General features: G+C 43.5%; 1 protein-coding gene across 1 annotated transcript in view; it reads left to right on the top strand.

The window, feature by feature from the left end:
- Positions 1 to 14,802, top strand: part of LOC115195642 (vesicular, overexpressed in cancer, prosurvival protein 1) — a 92,289-nt gene that overhangs the window by 15,506 nt on the left and 61,981 nt on the right. Inside the window, exon 2 of the mRNA XM_029755720.1 lies at positions 6,313 to 6,371. Coding sequence (XP_029611580.1) covers positions 6,313 to 6,371 — 59 coding nt within the window. The remainder of the gene's footprint in view (positions 1 to 6,312; positions 6,372 to 14,802) is intronic.

Raw genomic sequence — 14,802 nt, 5'->3', positions numbered from 1 at the left:
CAGTGGGGTGGGAGACTAGTTGTTCTGGTTTGCTCTGAGGCTGGCCTGGATATCTGGAGTCTGTCAGTTCCTGATACTACAATACATGGCTGTGGACCCTGCTGTTGGCAGTGTCAATGTGGGTAAGTTGGTCCCACAAACAGACAGGCTGGGTGGTTGTCTCAACCATGGCGTCCCTCTTCCTGCCAGGGCTTCCCTGCCAGGGCGTCCCCATATTGTCTATCCCAACAGCCAACACGTTGACAAATGCTCCATTGTATGGCCCTAGTCTGTATGACCCAACCTCCCTCGTGACTGTCCTCCTTCTCTGGTGGCAAGAGCCAGGAAACATCCTAGGGTTGTGTTTAGGGGTTGAACCCCCATCTATTGTGCCCTCAGTGGGCACGCATTGTGTGAAAACACCCCCCCCACACCCCTTCCCTTTTTTTGGGCCCATGGCACAAACCACAAAAGGGATTCCTGGGGAGAAAATATCACCCCAACCTGCCCCTCATGGCTGGTGTGCGACTGGCGTGGTGCGGCAGAAAAGGTCTCCACTGATGGGAACTGTTAATTACGTGCCCATGACCTTTCCCCAACCCGTCGGTCGGTGCCCCTTTTCACTTCTCTAATGAAGCTGCTGTGGGAGTGGGTTTTTGTTTCAACCACACTTCTCGGAAGACAGACCAGGCTTCATTGTCTTGTTGACTTCATCTCTCACCTCAATGAGAGCTTTGTCTGTGGATGCATCTCAATAGTCTGAACTAAAGTGGCGCCTCTCCTCATCTTTTTCCAGGACTGAGCAGGTGTGAGCAGTAGGGCATGGGTGCCAATTCTGTGCAAGCCGCATTAGACTATTGAGATGCAGCCCAGGTGTACCCACATGATACCCATTTTATAGCCTTTATATGAATTATATTACTATACAGTGGACGGGGGATTACGCAAAGTTACACGGAAGAGCAAATAAGGGGCATCCATTTGTTTTATTTAGACAACACACAGAGCTTGCCAAATCGGTGAAAGTCAAGGAGAATTATGGAAAGGCAGAGTGAACAGCTTTGCAACATGTCCTTGACAAGGTGGTATCATTTAAATGACTCTGACAACACATAATTATTCAAATCAAAGACTCCCTTTTCAAGGACACAGCTGCAAACCTTTACTGAGGCTTCGGCGGAGGACGGTGTGTGTTGCACAAAGCCAAGGCTGTCTAGGAGAGAACCAGTATGTATGATTCAAAACAGCAAGACTATTTGCATGGGTTAACATACAGGGATAACATGTATGTTCATTTGCTCATGGGCAAACAGATAATCTTGACACTGAAAAGCATCCCAATTACAGTACTGTATGAATAACTAACATGTTTTCATATGTGAGCAGTGCTGTTTCATTTATCTTTAGAAGCTTCAGAGTGTCTCCTTTTTAATGAAAAGCATTACTTGCACATAAAGCATTCGAGGCTATGCCTGGCCTTGTGCATAACAGACTCCCAGTTAGTCTAGAACATATTCCCTTCTCGCTCTTTCTCCTTTCCATCTTTCATCCTCTTTTTCCTCATCTTACAAAGACTGCCTTCGGTCTGCGTTTTGATAGAGGGCAGTTGGCGGCAGCTGCGTAGTGTAGCCGGAAGGCGTATTGTTAAATGACAGTCCTGCCCAGATGAGCGAAACCCGGCATAATGGGATGCAGGCAGGCGGCCGCTGCTCTGAAATGGGTTTGTTGGTATGCTCTTTATCGTAAGACCGTCTCGAATTCCTATCCAATTAGACCGAGAACCTCATCTCTTAAATGGTGAAGCCCAGAGCATATGCTGATTCGTCTAGCACTAGGTTGACAGAGAAGGGAGGTTATTGACAGCATGGATGAAGCCTGAAATAACTGCAGACTTAGTTTAGAAGGAAGGCCTTATATACAGTCGTGGCCAAAAGTTTTGAGAATGACACAAATATGAATTTTCACAATGTCTGCTGCCTCAGTTTGTATCATGGCAATTTGCATATACTCCAGAATGTTATGAGTGATCAGATGAATTGCAATTAATTGCAAAGTCCCTCTTTGCCATGCAAATTAACTACATCTCAAAAAACATTTCCACTGCATTTCAGCCCTGCCACAAAAGGACCAGCTGACATCATGTCAGTGATTCTCTTGTTAACACAGGTGTGAGTGTTGACGAGGACAAGGCTGGAGATCGCTCTGTAATGCTGATTGAGTTCGAATAACAGACTGGAAGCTTCAAAAGGAGGGTGGTGCTTGGAATCATTGTTCTTCCTCTGCCAACCATGGCTACCTGCAAGGAAACACGTGCCGTCATCATTGCTTTGCACAAAAAGGGCTTCACAGGCAAGGATATTGCTGCCAGTAAGATTGCACCTAAAGTCAACCATTTATCAGATCATCAAGAACTTCAAGGAGAGCGGTTCAATTGTTGTGAAGAAGGCTTTAGGGCGCCCAAAAAAATCCGGCAAGCGCCAGGACCATCTCCTAAAGTTGATTCAGCTGCGGGATCGGGGCACCACCAGTACAGAGCTTGCTCAGGAATGGCAGCAGGCAGGTGTGAGTGCATCTGTACGCACAATGAGGCGAAGACTTTTGGAGGATGGCCTGGTGTCAAGAAGGGCAGTAAAGAAACCACTTCTCTCCAGGAAAAACATCAGGGACAGACTGATATTCTGCAAAAGGTACAGGGATTGAACTGCTGAGGACTGTGGTAAAGTCATTTTCTCTGATGATTCCCCTTTCCGATTGTTTGGGGCATCCGGAAAAAAGCTTGTCCGGAGAAGACAAGGTGAGCGCTACCATCAGTCCTGTGTCATGCCAACAGTAAAGCATCCTGAGACCATTCGTGTGTGGGGTTGCTTCTCATCCAAGGGAGTGTGCTCACTCACAATTTTGCCTAAGAACACAGTCTTGAATAAAGAATGGTACCAACACATCCTTCGAGAGCAACTTCTCCCAACCATCCAGGAACAGTTTGGTGACGAACAATGCCTTTTCCAGCATGATGGAGCACCTTGCCATGAGGCAAAAGTGATAGCTAAGTGGCTCGGGGAACAATACATTGATATTTTGGGTCCATGGCCAGGAAACTCCCCAGACCTTAATCCCATCGAGAACTTGTGGTCAGTCCTCAAGAGCCGGGTGGACAAACAGAAACCCACAAATTGTGACAAACTCCAAGCATTGATTATGCAAGAATGGGCTGCCATCAGTCAGGATGTGGCCCAGAAGTTGATTGACAGCATGCCAGGGCGGATTGCAGAGGTCTTGAAAAAGAAGGGTCAACAATGCAAATATGGACTCTTTGCATCAACTTCATGTAATTGTCAATAAAAGCCTTTGACACTTATGAAATGCTTGTAATTATACTTCAATATTCCATATTAACATCAGACAAAAATATCTAAAGACACTGAGGCAGCAGACTTTGTGAAAATTAATATTTGTGTCATTCTCAAAACTTTTGGCCACGACTGTAGTGTCTCCAATAGGCTTGGGCGGTATCCAGATTTTCATATTGTCTTACCGTCCTTCTCTTATCCCAGAAATGTACGATATTACAGGCCTAGCAAACAAGGGACACTAAAAACGCTAGAAATGCTAACAGAATTAGCACAAAATAATAGCGAAATCACATAGATGCTGTTAGCTAAATGCTAACAGCTATACAAGTATAGCTAGAAGCTACCGAATGTCATTTTCAGTGAGTGAGGACATTTACAAGAAAAAGAGAACTAAATAAATTGTGCAAATGAACGAAATTGCGATGCATAGTTTTCTGAAGGAATAGCAGCATGTGTACATGAAGGGGTAAAAAACGCTAGTAGGAAGCGCAGGGAAAAAATGTAAACCTATCCAGAGCTCTTTGACTTCTGGCAGAGAGCCATTATAAGATATCTGATGGCAAACATTTAGTAGTGAATTGCATACAAGTGTAACTTCATCACCTCATGTGTGATGCTACAACTCGCAGATAGATGTAGAACGCTACGGACTCTCCAGCTTCCGGTGTCTTCCGTTGTGCTATTACAAACCAGCACGTGACTGTCTCAATTGTCTGGGGTAACACGGAGCCTAAACTGGCTGTGCGCGTGCGCCATCATTCATGAATGTATTTTGTCCCCCCACACACAAACACGATCACAACACGCAGGTTAAAATATCAAAACAAACTCTTAAGCAACTATATTAATTTTGGGACAGGTCGAAAAGCATTAAACATTTATGGCAATTTCACTAGCTAGCTTGCAGTTGCTAGCTAATTTGTCCTGGGATATAAACATTGAGTTGTTATTTTAAAATGCACAAGGTCTGAAATGCACAAGGTCCTCTACGACAATTAAGCTGCACATAAAATGGTCAACCAAATTGTTTCTAGTGATCTGTCCTCCTTCCAGGCTTTTTCTTCTCTTGACTTTATATTGCGATTGGCAAATTTCATAAATTAGGTGCATTACCGCCACTGACTTCGTTTGTCTTTCAGTCACCCACGTGGGTATAACCAATGCGGAGATGGCACGTAGGTGTCTGCTTCTATAAACCAATGAGGAGATGGGAGAGGCAGGACTTGCAGCGCTATCTGCATCACAAATAGGACTGACTTCTATTTTATACCCTGACAACACCGCCCACGTCACGTGCACGAGCGTTGCAAAATAAATGTAGAAATCTATTTTATTCAATTATTGCACCCACATTGCTTGCGCGCGTCAACGAGCGTCTGCGTTGCCAAGGGCTAAAATAGAAGTCCTTTCTTTTTCTGACGCAGATCGCGCTGCAAGTCCTGCCTCTCCGATCTCCTCATTGGATAATAGAAGCAGGTACCCACGTGCCATCTCCTCATTGGTTATACCCACGTGGGTGATTGAAAGACGAACTGTGTTGCCGGTTGTCGTGGTAATACTATGAAAGTTTAGATGCCAATCACCATATAAGTTCGAAGATGAAAAAGCCTGGAAGGAGGAGAGATTAATTAAAACAATTCGGTTGACCGTTTTATGTGTGGATTAATTGTCGGAGTGAGAGCGGTGTGCATTTCAGCTAAAATAACAACTCAATGTTTATATCCCAGGACAAATTAGCTAGCAACAGCAAGCTAGCTAAATTGGACAAATTAGCTAGCAAGTGCAAGCTAACTAGCTAAATTGCCATAAATGTTTAATGCTTGTCGACCTGTCCCAAAATTCATGTAATTGGTTCAGAGTTTGTTTTGATATTTTAACCTGCATGTCGTGATCACGTTTGGTGTGGGGGGACAAAATAAATGTATGCACGATGGCGCACGCGCGCAGCTGGTTTGGGTTTCGTGTTAGCCCTTGGCAACGCAGACGCTCGTTGGCGCGCACAAGCAGTGTGGGTGCAATAATTGAATAATATAGATTTCGAAATGTATTTGGCACCGCGAGCGGTGTAGTCAGCCTATAAGCTTCATAATGTACAATAATGTGACTGGTGAAATGAAGACCGCAATCTGCTCTATCTCCTAATGTATTGCATAAGTTGACTGCAGGTATTAACTTAAAAATATTAAAATGTATTGATTAACAAATATTTTTGACGGTATTGAAAAACCATCCTGTGGCTTTTTCCAAATACCCCGGTATACCGCCCAAGCCTAGCATCCAACCCAGCTCCACAAGCATAAGACTGGGGCTCTATTAATTGCTGAAGACTGTCCTCTCCTTCCTTCATCTGCACTGACCGGAAAGGACATGAAGGGTGAAAACAACATGGTAGAAACTGGTCAAGTCTTTCAGATCAGTTCAAGGGCAGGAGAGGTGGCAAAGAGATTTTTTTACAGTTGAGAAAGAGCCAGCAGAGACACATCAAATAGTCCATTTCTGAGAAGAACCAGGTTCGCGCCTATTTGAAATCTCTTTTCCATTCCAAACTTCCAGTCCACCTGGTCAGTCTCCAGTCAAACAGCTGTGGTCCTTTCCCAGGACCTTTTTTGATTTGTTGTCATGTTACCTGGTCTGTTAGTGAAGTGGTTGTTTGAGGCCCATTTAAGAAAGGCTCTCTCCGAGCTACCACCCCAGGAAGTTGCGGAGGCCCTCTCGTACTCTGGATAGGGATGTATTTTGACAGACTTCTGCTGTTCCCGAGAGAGGTTTTCAGGCAATTTGCTCCTGTCAAACGGCAAAAGCTTCTTGGCCTCAGGGCCTCAGCAAAGTACTGCTCTTGGCGATGTACTGAACCCAATGTCAGGTCATACTTTGTGGGATAACTGGTCTGTGTTGGGGGAAGGGAGGGAGTCTTTTTTTTTTAAACAGTTTCCTAAAGAGAGAGAATGCATGGACTGACTTTTTTTTTCTCTCCCTCTTGCAGTGCGTAGAGGCCAAGAAGTCTTGCTGGTATTTTGAAGGTGGATACCCCATCTACTTTATGTAAGTACCACCTGCTACCTGCCACAACATGGTGTACAATGTCAGATTACATTTTGATTTTTTTTCTGTGGCATTGTGTTGTGACAAAACTGCACATTTCAGGGTGGCCTTTTATTGTACCCAGCACAAGTTGCACCTGTGTAATGATCATGCTATATCATCAGCTTGTTGATATGCCACACCTGTCAGGTAGATGGATTATCTTGGCAAAGCACCAGTCTCAACGTCAACAGTGAAGAGGCAACTCCGGGATGCTGGCCTTCTAGAGTTCCTCTGTCCTGTGTCTGTGTTCTTTTGCCCATCTTAATCTTTTATTTTTATTGGCCAGTCTGAGATATGGCTTTTTCTTTGCAACTCTGCCTAGAAGGCCAGCATCACCTCTTACATTTTAGTCATTTAGCAGACACTCTTATCCAGAGCAACTTACAGTAGTGAATGCATACATTTCCCGTGGGAATCGAACCCACAACCCTGGCGTTGCAAACACCATGCTCTACCAACTGAGCCACACGGGATGTTGAGACTGTTGACTGAGACTGTTCACTGTTGACGTTGAGACTGGTGTTTTGAGGGTACTATTTAATGAAGCTGCCAGTTGAGGACTTGTGAGGCATCTGTTTCTCAAACTAGACACTCTAATGTACTTGTCCTCTTGCTCAGTTGTGCACCGGGGCCTCCCACTCCTCTTTCTATTCTGGTTAGAGCCAGTTTGCACTGTTCTGTGAAGGGAGTAGCACACAGCTTTGTACGAGATCCTCAGTTTCTTGGAAATTTCTCGCATGGAATAGCCTTCAATTCTCAGAACAAGAATAGACTGATGAGTTTCAGAAGAAAGGTCTTTGTTTCTAGCCATTTTCATCCTGTAATCGAACCCACAAATGCTGATGCTCCAGATACTCAACTATTCTAAAGAAGGCCAGTTTTATTGCTTCTTAAATCAGCACAACAGTTTTCAGCTGAGCTAACATAATTGCATAAGGGTTTTCTAATGATCAATCAGCCTTTTAAAATGATAAACTTGGATTAGCTAACATAACGTGCCATTGGAACACAGGAGTGACGGTTGCTCATAATGGGCCTCTGTACCCCTATGTAGATCTTCCATAATAAATCTGCTATTTCCAACTACAATAGTCATTTACAACATTAACAATGTCTACACTGTTATTTTAATGGACATAAAATGTGCTTTTCTTTCAAAAACAAGGACATTTCGAAGTGACCCCAAACTTTTGAACGGTCGTGTACATACTTCAAATGATGGCGTCTTATCTATCAATAACAATCCATTTGTCGTATTAACACTTCTATTCAGAAGAAGCACAGTGTCTGTTGAAGCAATCATCTCATCTATGAGTGGACACAAGTGTCTTTGTCAAGGCTTGCCATATATTCTGTTTGTGGGAGACTGGCCTTTTCACAATGGGTCATCCTGCTTTTGCAGCTTAATGTCACACTCCAGCGAGCTAAGACATCTTGTATTCCCTTTCCCTCCGACCAGGGCCTTAATTCAGACCCACAGCACTTCTCCCTGGCTTAAGCCGCCCATCCATTCTCCCATTCTAACTACCAGTGTCGGCCGTTGTTCATTAAAATGAGAGCGTGCGCCTCGATGAAGAGATCACCTAGGTAATGGAAGACAACCAGCGTTTGACATCCTCCATCTCCCTGCATACTGTGGCATTGGCAGGAATCAAACTATTTCCAGCAGTTAGGGCACAGGAGTTATCCGTGATTTCCAGCAGTTATCCATGATAGGGCACAGGAAGAGAAGAGTCATTGCTGCTGCTGTGCTATCAGTGAAACTCCACAACCATCATTATATACAGGGCAAACTACAGGTAAATGCCATAATAAAGGAAACACTTGAGTAAAGGAGGGATACAAAGTATATTGAAAGCAGGTGCTTCCACACAGGTGTGGTTCTTGAGTTAATTAAGCAATTAACATCTCAGCATGCTTAGGATCATGTATCAAGTGTCAATAGGATACCTGCCGCCGTGTGTGTGTGTCACCAGATCTCAACCCAATTGAACACCCAATTGGTGTTTCCTTTATTTTGGCAGTTTACTGTATATCTACTGGGGAAAGGGGATACCTAGTCAGTTGTACAACTGAATGCATTTAACTGAAATGTGTTTTCTGCATTTAACCCTGAATCAGAGAGGCGCGGGGGGCTGCCTTAATCGACATCAATGGCTTCGGCACCCGGGGAACAGTGGGTTAACTGCATGCTCAGGGGCAGAACGACAGATTTTTACCTTGTCAGCTCAGGGATTCAATCCAGCAACCTTTTGGTTACTGGCCCAAAGCTCTAACCACTAGGCTACCTGCTAGTGGTTAGCGTCCAGATTACTTACATGAGGAAACAGTGGAGTGAAGAAGAGCAATGGGTGAATCACGTCATGCCTCCAAGCTGTTTGATGTCCATTGGTGTCTGGGTGAAAGGGGCAAGTCTTTGTCCCAGCCCTGGTTAGAGAGCAGCTCATCAGGGGCCCCAGAGCTCCTGATTAATGTACAGGCCTCTGACTGCTGACTGCAGGCTCTGGAAGGGATTTGCCTCTGCCCTCCACCCGTCTTCAGCAAGAGCTTTGTGCTCTGGCGTTAAGATGCAGGTGTTCACTGGGCAGGAACCAATTATAGATAGCACTGCGCTTTTCCGGGGCCTGGAATAAACATTGGATTTGCATTTCACCCCAATGTAGTGCTAATCATCCGACTCATCTGGATGTAATGCCACCGATCGCGTAGAGCGTGATATCCCTGGGATGTGGCAAGTCGTAGCCCCGGCACGGAATGATAATGCGGCAGTAATGAAATGAGGGGCTGTTGCGGTATTAGGAAAACGTTTGAGTGAAGCAAAGGAAGTATATGTGAGACTGGGAGAGGTGTCTGATGCTTATCTCTTTTATAATCACTGTCACACGCATACACACACACACACACATTCCTGATGGGCAGACCACAGGCTGTGAGGATCGGGAACATCACCTCCTCCACACTGACTCTTTACACAGGGGCGTGTCCTCAGCCCTCTGCAGTACTCCCTATTCACCACCGACTGCGTGGCTTTGCACGACACCAACTCCAAATTTGCTAACAACACCACGTTGTAGGCCTGATAACCAACAACGACAAGTCAGCCTATAGGGAGGAAGTAAGTGAACTGGCATTGTGGTGCCAGGACAACAACCTCTCCCTCAATGTCAGCAAAACAAAGGAGTTTGATTGTTGACTTCAGGAAGCAGAGGAGGGAACATGCCCCAATCTACATCAACAAGAACAGCAGACTATACTGCAGCCCCATGTTACTTGGCATCCACATCAACAAGGACTTGACATGGACCAACAACACCGCCACTCTTGTCGAGATGGCGCAACAGCGTCTATACTTCCTATGGCGGCTGAAGAAATGTCGCATGCCACCCTGGGTCCTCTCCAAATACTACCGCTGCACCATCAAAAGCATCCTGACCGGTTGCATCACAGCCTGGTACAGGAAATGCTGCATCTACGACCGCAATGCCCTCCAGCGGGTGGTGAAGACGGCCCAGTACATCACAGGTCCGTGTGCACACCCATCCAGGACATCTACTTGAAACGGTGCCCGAGGAAGTCCCGCAGCATCATCAAGGACCCCACACGCCCCAGCCACGAGCTGTTCAATCCCTTACCATCAGGCAGACGGTATCGGAGCATGAGGTCTGTTACCAACAGGCTTAGAGACAGTTTTTATCTACAAGCCATCAGAACAGTTTAACTGGACTGACCGCCTGCACTGACTCTCCGTACCTTAGCACACATGCACTCATTCATGCACACACCCACACAGACATACACTCACCCACACGCGCGCATATACATTCATGCTACACACACATCACAACTGCTGCTACCGGACTTGTATTTATTATTGCTAAATACTACACAACTTAAACACTGGCCCCCAATCCCCCCTTTCCCCAAAACACATGTAAATAATATAATTTGTACCTTCCTGTATTATACTTGTGCTAAAAATGTAATTCTATTCTACTGAGCCATTGTTTGTATACTTATCTTTTGTTTCAAATTGTTGTTTCATTGTTGCAGGAACCTACAAGTAAGCATATGTATCCTGGACGTACGGCTAATTAAAGTTAACTTGATACACACACACACACACACACACACACACACACACACACACACGTGCCTGCTCATTCCCACCCCAGCCCAAATAGGTGGTGAGCCATAGCAAGCTATCTGCTTTAGTTCTCCAGATGATCGATCTCTGACGAAGGGAGGAGCTGGTTTTTACGAATTGTGTATTTATTTCTTCTAAACACATTTCCGTTTGTTGGATTCTTGCACGTTTTTCAAATACTTACTTTAATGTTGGCTAGCTGGACAGGCAAATGCCACGGAGTACTAAACTGTAAAAAAAAATCTCAACTCGTGTACTGTCCATGGTACTATCTCTGCTGATCATGTCTACTATCACTTTATCCATATCTAAGGTAGTAGACAGCTGGTAGTAGACAGTTTGTCGATCTCCGTCCGACAAACTGCTATCAGGTAGAGTATATATATATATTTTTTTTATTTGTAATCTAACATCATGTTTCTATATTTAGTTATAGAAACGTGATGCTGTAAAATGACTCCCAACTTAGAAAACAGCAACCATGGTAATGTAGCTAGCTTGCTAGTTACAAGTAGATATGTTGGTAGCTAGTTCGAGAAGATGGCTGTATCGCTAGCATGCCATTCAGGGACAAGGAGCGTTTTAGCTATCAGTTTAATCCAAGTAATAATTTAATACCACAAAAACCGATAGGATAAGTAGTGTAAATCTAATATAGTCATCAAAGCAGGACCCACTAATTGAATTCATACTGACAAATAAGAAATGCCACATTTATCCCTGTCAATAGGTGGAATAGGATGATTGCAGAGCACCTTGCCTCAGACTGTCAGGATGTTCATTTTCTAGCTCACAAACTACATTCCTTTGCTGTGATTTATTTTATTCATTCTTGTCTCTCACTTTTATATGACAGGATCTATTCAACTCTCCTGTATCCTGCTCCCAGAGATCAACCAAGTGCTATTCACCAAGCATGGGGTCATTTACTCACCTGTGAGAAGAACCATTCGACTGCAGTTTCAACTATCACTATTTAGACATTGGGACCCCACATGCATTTGCCTGTTGTCTTTTCTTTGTGGGTTTTGTCTTACACAGTCTAGTGCCCTCAAACTCAACTCTGGACCTCGAAGCCCATTCCACTGCATTTGTTTAATTGTTGCCCTCTAACCAGGGACTGGTTTTAGACCTGGGACACCAGGTGCTTGCAATTAATGATCAGATAGAACAGAAAGAGCAGGCTCCGGACCTTGTACCTTGCAGGGTAAGACTTGAATACCCCTGATCTAGTGCATTTTAGAATGTAAGAACAGCCACTACAGATACAGATGCTTGTTTGAGCATCTTTATTCATTGTTTCTCATTTTTGACTCCAATGATCTATTCATCAAGCCCTGCAGTTTGAACTAGCCCTGCCGTCACTATTTAGACAAAGACCACGTATGTATTTGCCTGTAGTCTTTTCTTTGTGGGTTTTGTCTTACAGTCTAGTCCATTTTAGAGTTGAAGAACACCAACTACAGATGCAAGTGCTCGTTTGAGCATCTCAAAGACAAAATTCAATGTAGAATCAGTTTAACAGGTGACAAACAGAATATTTTACTATTGTAACATGCAGTGGGGAGAATTCTATTGCCCCTGCCAGGAGCCCAGGCTTTTGCTATAGATGGTAGTTCTCGTGTCTGGACCACACTGGCTTTAGATTGCATTCTGTTGAAGCCACTCTATATTGGTCAGCTTCATTGGTGACCAGGGTGGAATCCTTTCAATATGCCTATGGGCACACAAATGCTCCTAGAGAGAAGCGGAAATACTGAAGCATGCGTTGATGACAGATCTACAGACTCCATCAGAGGCCCAGGCTTTTGGCATAGATGGTTAAGCTCTAATTTCTGGACTGCAACATTGTAAAATTGTGCCCTCCACAGCACTTGATATGCAGTGCCCTCCTTAATTATTGGGACAGTGAAGCATTTCTTTCTTCTTTTGGCTCTGTACTCCAGCACTTAGGATTTGAAATGACACAATGATACAGTACATTCATGTGGATGCTACCATGATTACGGATAGTCCTGAATGAATCATGAATAATGATGAGTGAGAAAGTTAGATGCAAAAATATCCTAATCCCCCCCCCCAAAAAAATGCTATCCTCCCCTGTTATTGCAATCGTGAAAGGTTAGCATGTCTTGGGGGTATGATATTTGTGCTATCTCACTCATGGTCGCACCCAAATTAATATAGAAGTGTTTAGAAACATATTATATTCTTATTTACAATAAAAGTGACTCCAAAATGATACAATACATTATTTACCATTAATTTCTATTGGGCACTACATAGTCGTAAACACACCTGAAAAGAAACAGCAAATGCATTCAAAAGTTTGTAGTCACAAGCTTGATGTAATCATTGCGTGTTAGGAATATGGGATCAAATACTACACATATCACCTATGTAATGATCATGCTGTTTAATCAGCTTCTTGATGTGCCACACCTGTCAGGTGGATGGATTATCTTGGCAAAGGAGAAATGCTGGGATGTGAACAAAACATTTGAGAGAAATACAGTTTTTGCGTGTATGGAACATTTGTGGGATCTTTTATTTCAGCTCATGAAACATGGGACCAACACTTTATATGTTGCATTTATATTTTTGTTCAGTATAAGTTAATTTGCCCCAATACTTTTGGTCCCCTAAAATGGGGGGACTATGTACAAAAAGTGCTGTAATTTCTAAATGGTTCACCAGATATGGATGAAAAATACCCTCACATTAAAGCTGCCAGTCTGCACGTTAACCTCAAAGTCATTGTATAATTTCAAAAGTGTTGGAGTACAGAGTGAAAACAACAAAATGGGTCACTGTTCCAATAATTGCTTGGTAGGTTACACTATACTTAGATACTGCCTAAGACACCTTTGCTATTTGTCCCCGTACTCAATAAATGGTGAAACACTGTTTGCGATCGTGTTCTTCGTTCGAATGTACAGTGCCTTAAAGTATTCACACCCCTCCACATTTTGTTGTGTTACAAAGAAGAATTCAAATGTATTTAATTGTCATTTTTGATCAATGATCTACACAAGATTATCTAATGTCAAAGTGGAAGAAAGATTCTAACATTTATTAAACATTAATAAAAAAAATACAACACTAATATACTGTATATCTTGATTAGAAAAGTGTTCACCCTCTGAGAAAATACATGTCAGAAATGCCTTGTTTTTGGTGTAAGTCTCTAAGATTGTACAATATTTGCCCATTTTATAATTTTTTACAAATTCTTCAAGCTTTATCGAGTTAGTTGTTGATCATCGCTAGACAGCCATTTTCAAGTCTTGCCATAGATTTTTATGAAGATTTAAGTGAACTGTAACTTGGCCATTCAGGAACATTCAATGTCGTATTGGTAAGCAATTCCAGTGTATATTTGGCCTTGTATTTTAGGTTATTGTCCTGCTGAAAGGTGAATTTGTCTCCCAGTGTCTGGTGGAAAGCAGACTAAACCAGGTTTTTCTCTAGGATTTTGCCTGTGTTTAGCTCTATTTACGTTTTACATTTACATTTGTGTCATTTAGCAGACGCTCTTATCTAGAGCGACTTACAGTCGTGAGTTCATACATTTCCATACTTTTTTCGTACTGGTCCTTTTTCCTTAAACTCCCTAGCCCTTGCCAATGACAAGTATACCCATAACATGATGCAGCTACCACCATGCTTGGAAATATGAAGTGCTACTCGGTGATGTATTGTGTTGGATTTTCCACAAACATAACTTTTTTTGTATTCATTTCTTTGCCACATTTTTTGCAGTATTACTTAAGTCCCTTGTTGCAAACAGGTGTCACGTTCGTCGTAAGGATGGGACCAAAACGCAGCGGGAATGTGTATACTCATCTTTATTATGAAGAAAACCAAAATAAACACTTAATCAAAAGCAACAACGAAAAACAGTCCTGTGAACATAGAAATATACTAACATAGAACATTAACCCAAAAAAAACGAAACACATAAAACAAACACCCCCCCCCCCCCAAAAGGTTCAGACCCCGGATGCACCTCAAACAAAAAACACAAAAATAAACCCCAAAACAAAGATAATCCCAAACTAAAGCGAGGGAAAGGAGGGTGGCCAGGCTCTTGTGCTACACCCCCCTCCCCAATCCTCCTACTATGGAGGTGGCTCAGGCTCCGGCCTTAGTCCCCAACCTAACCTGTCCACCCCCGCTGAAGGCTCAGGGCTAAGGCGCGTCGCTGGAGACCTCGGACTGATGCGCGTCACTGGAGACCTCGGG

Source organism: Salmo trutta, chromosome 6 (assembly GCF_901001165.1).
Source record: "Salmo trutta chromosome 6, fSalTru1.1, whole genome shotgun sequence".
NCBI classification, from domain to species: Eukaryota; Metazoa; Chordata; class Actinopteri; order Salmoniformes; family Salmonidae; genus Salmo; species Salmo trutta.
Note: the sequence above shows the minus strand (reverse complement) of the source record. Positions and strands in the feature narration are given on the sequence as shown.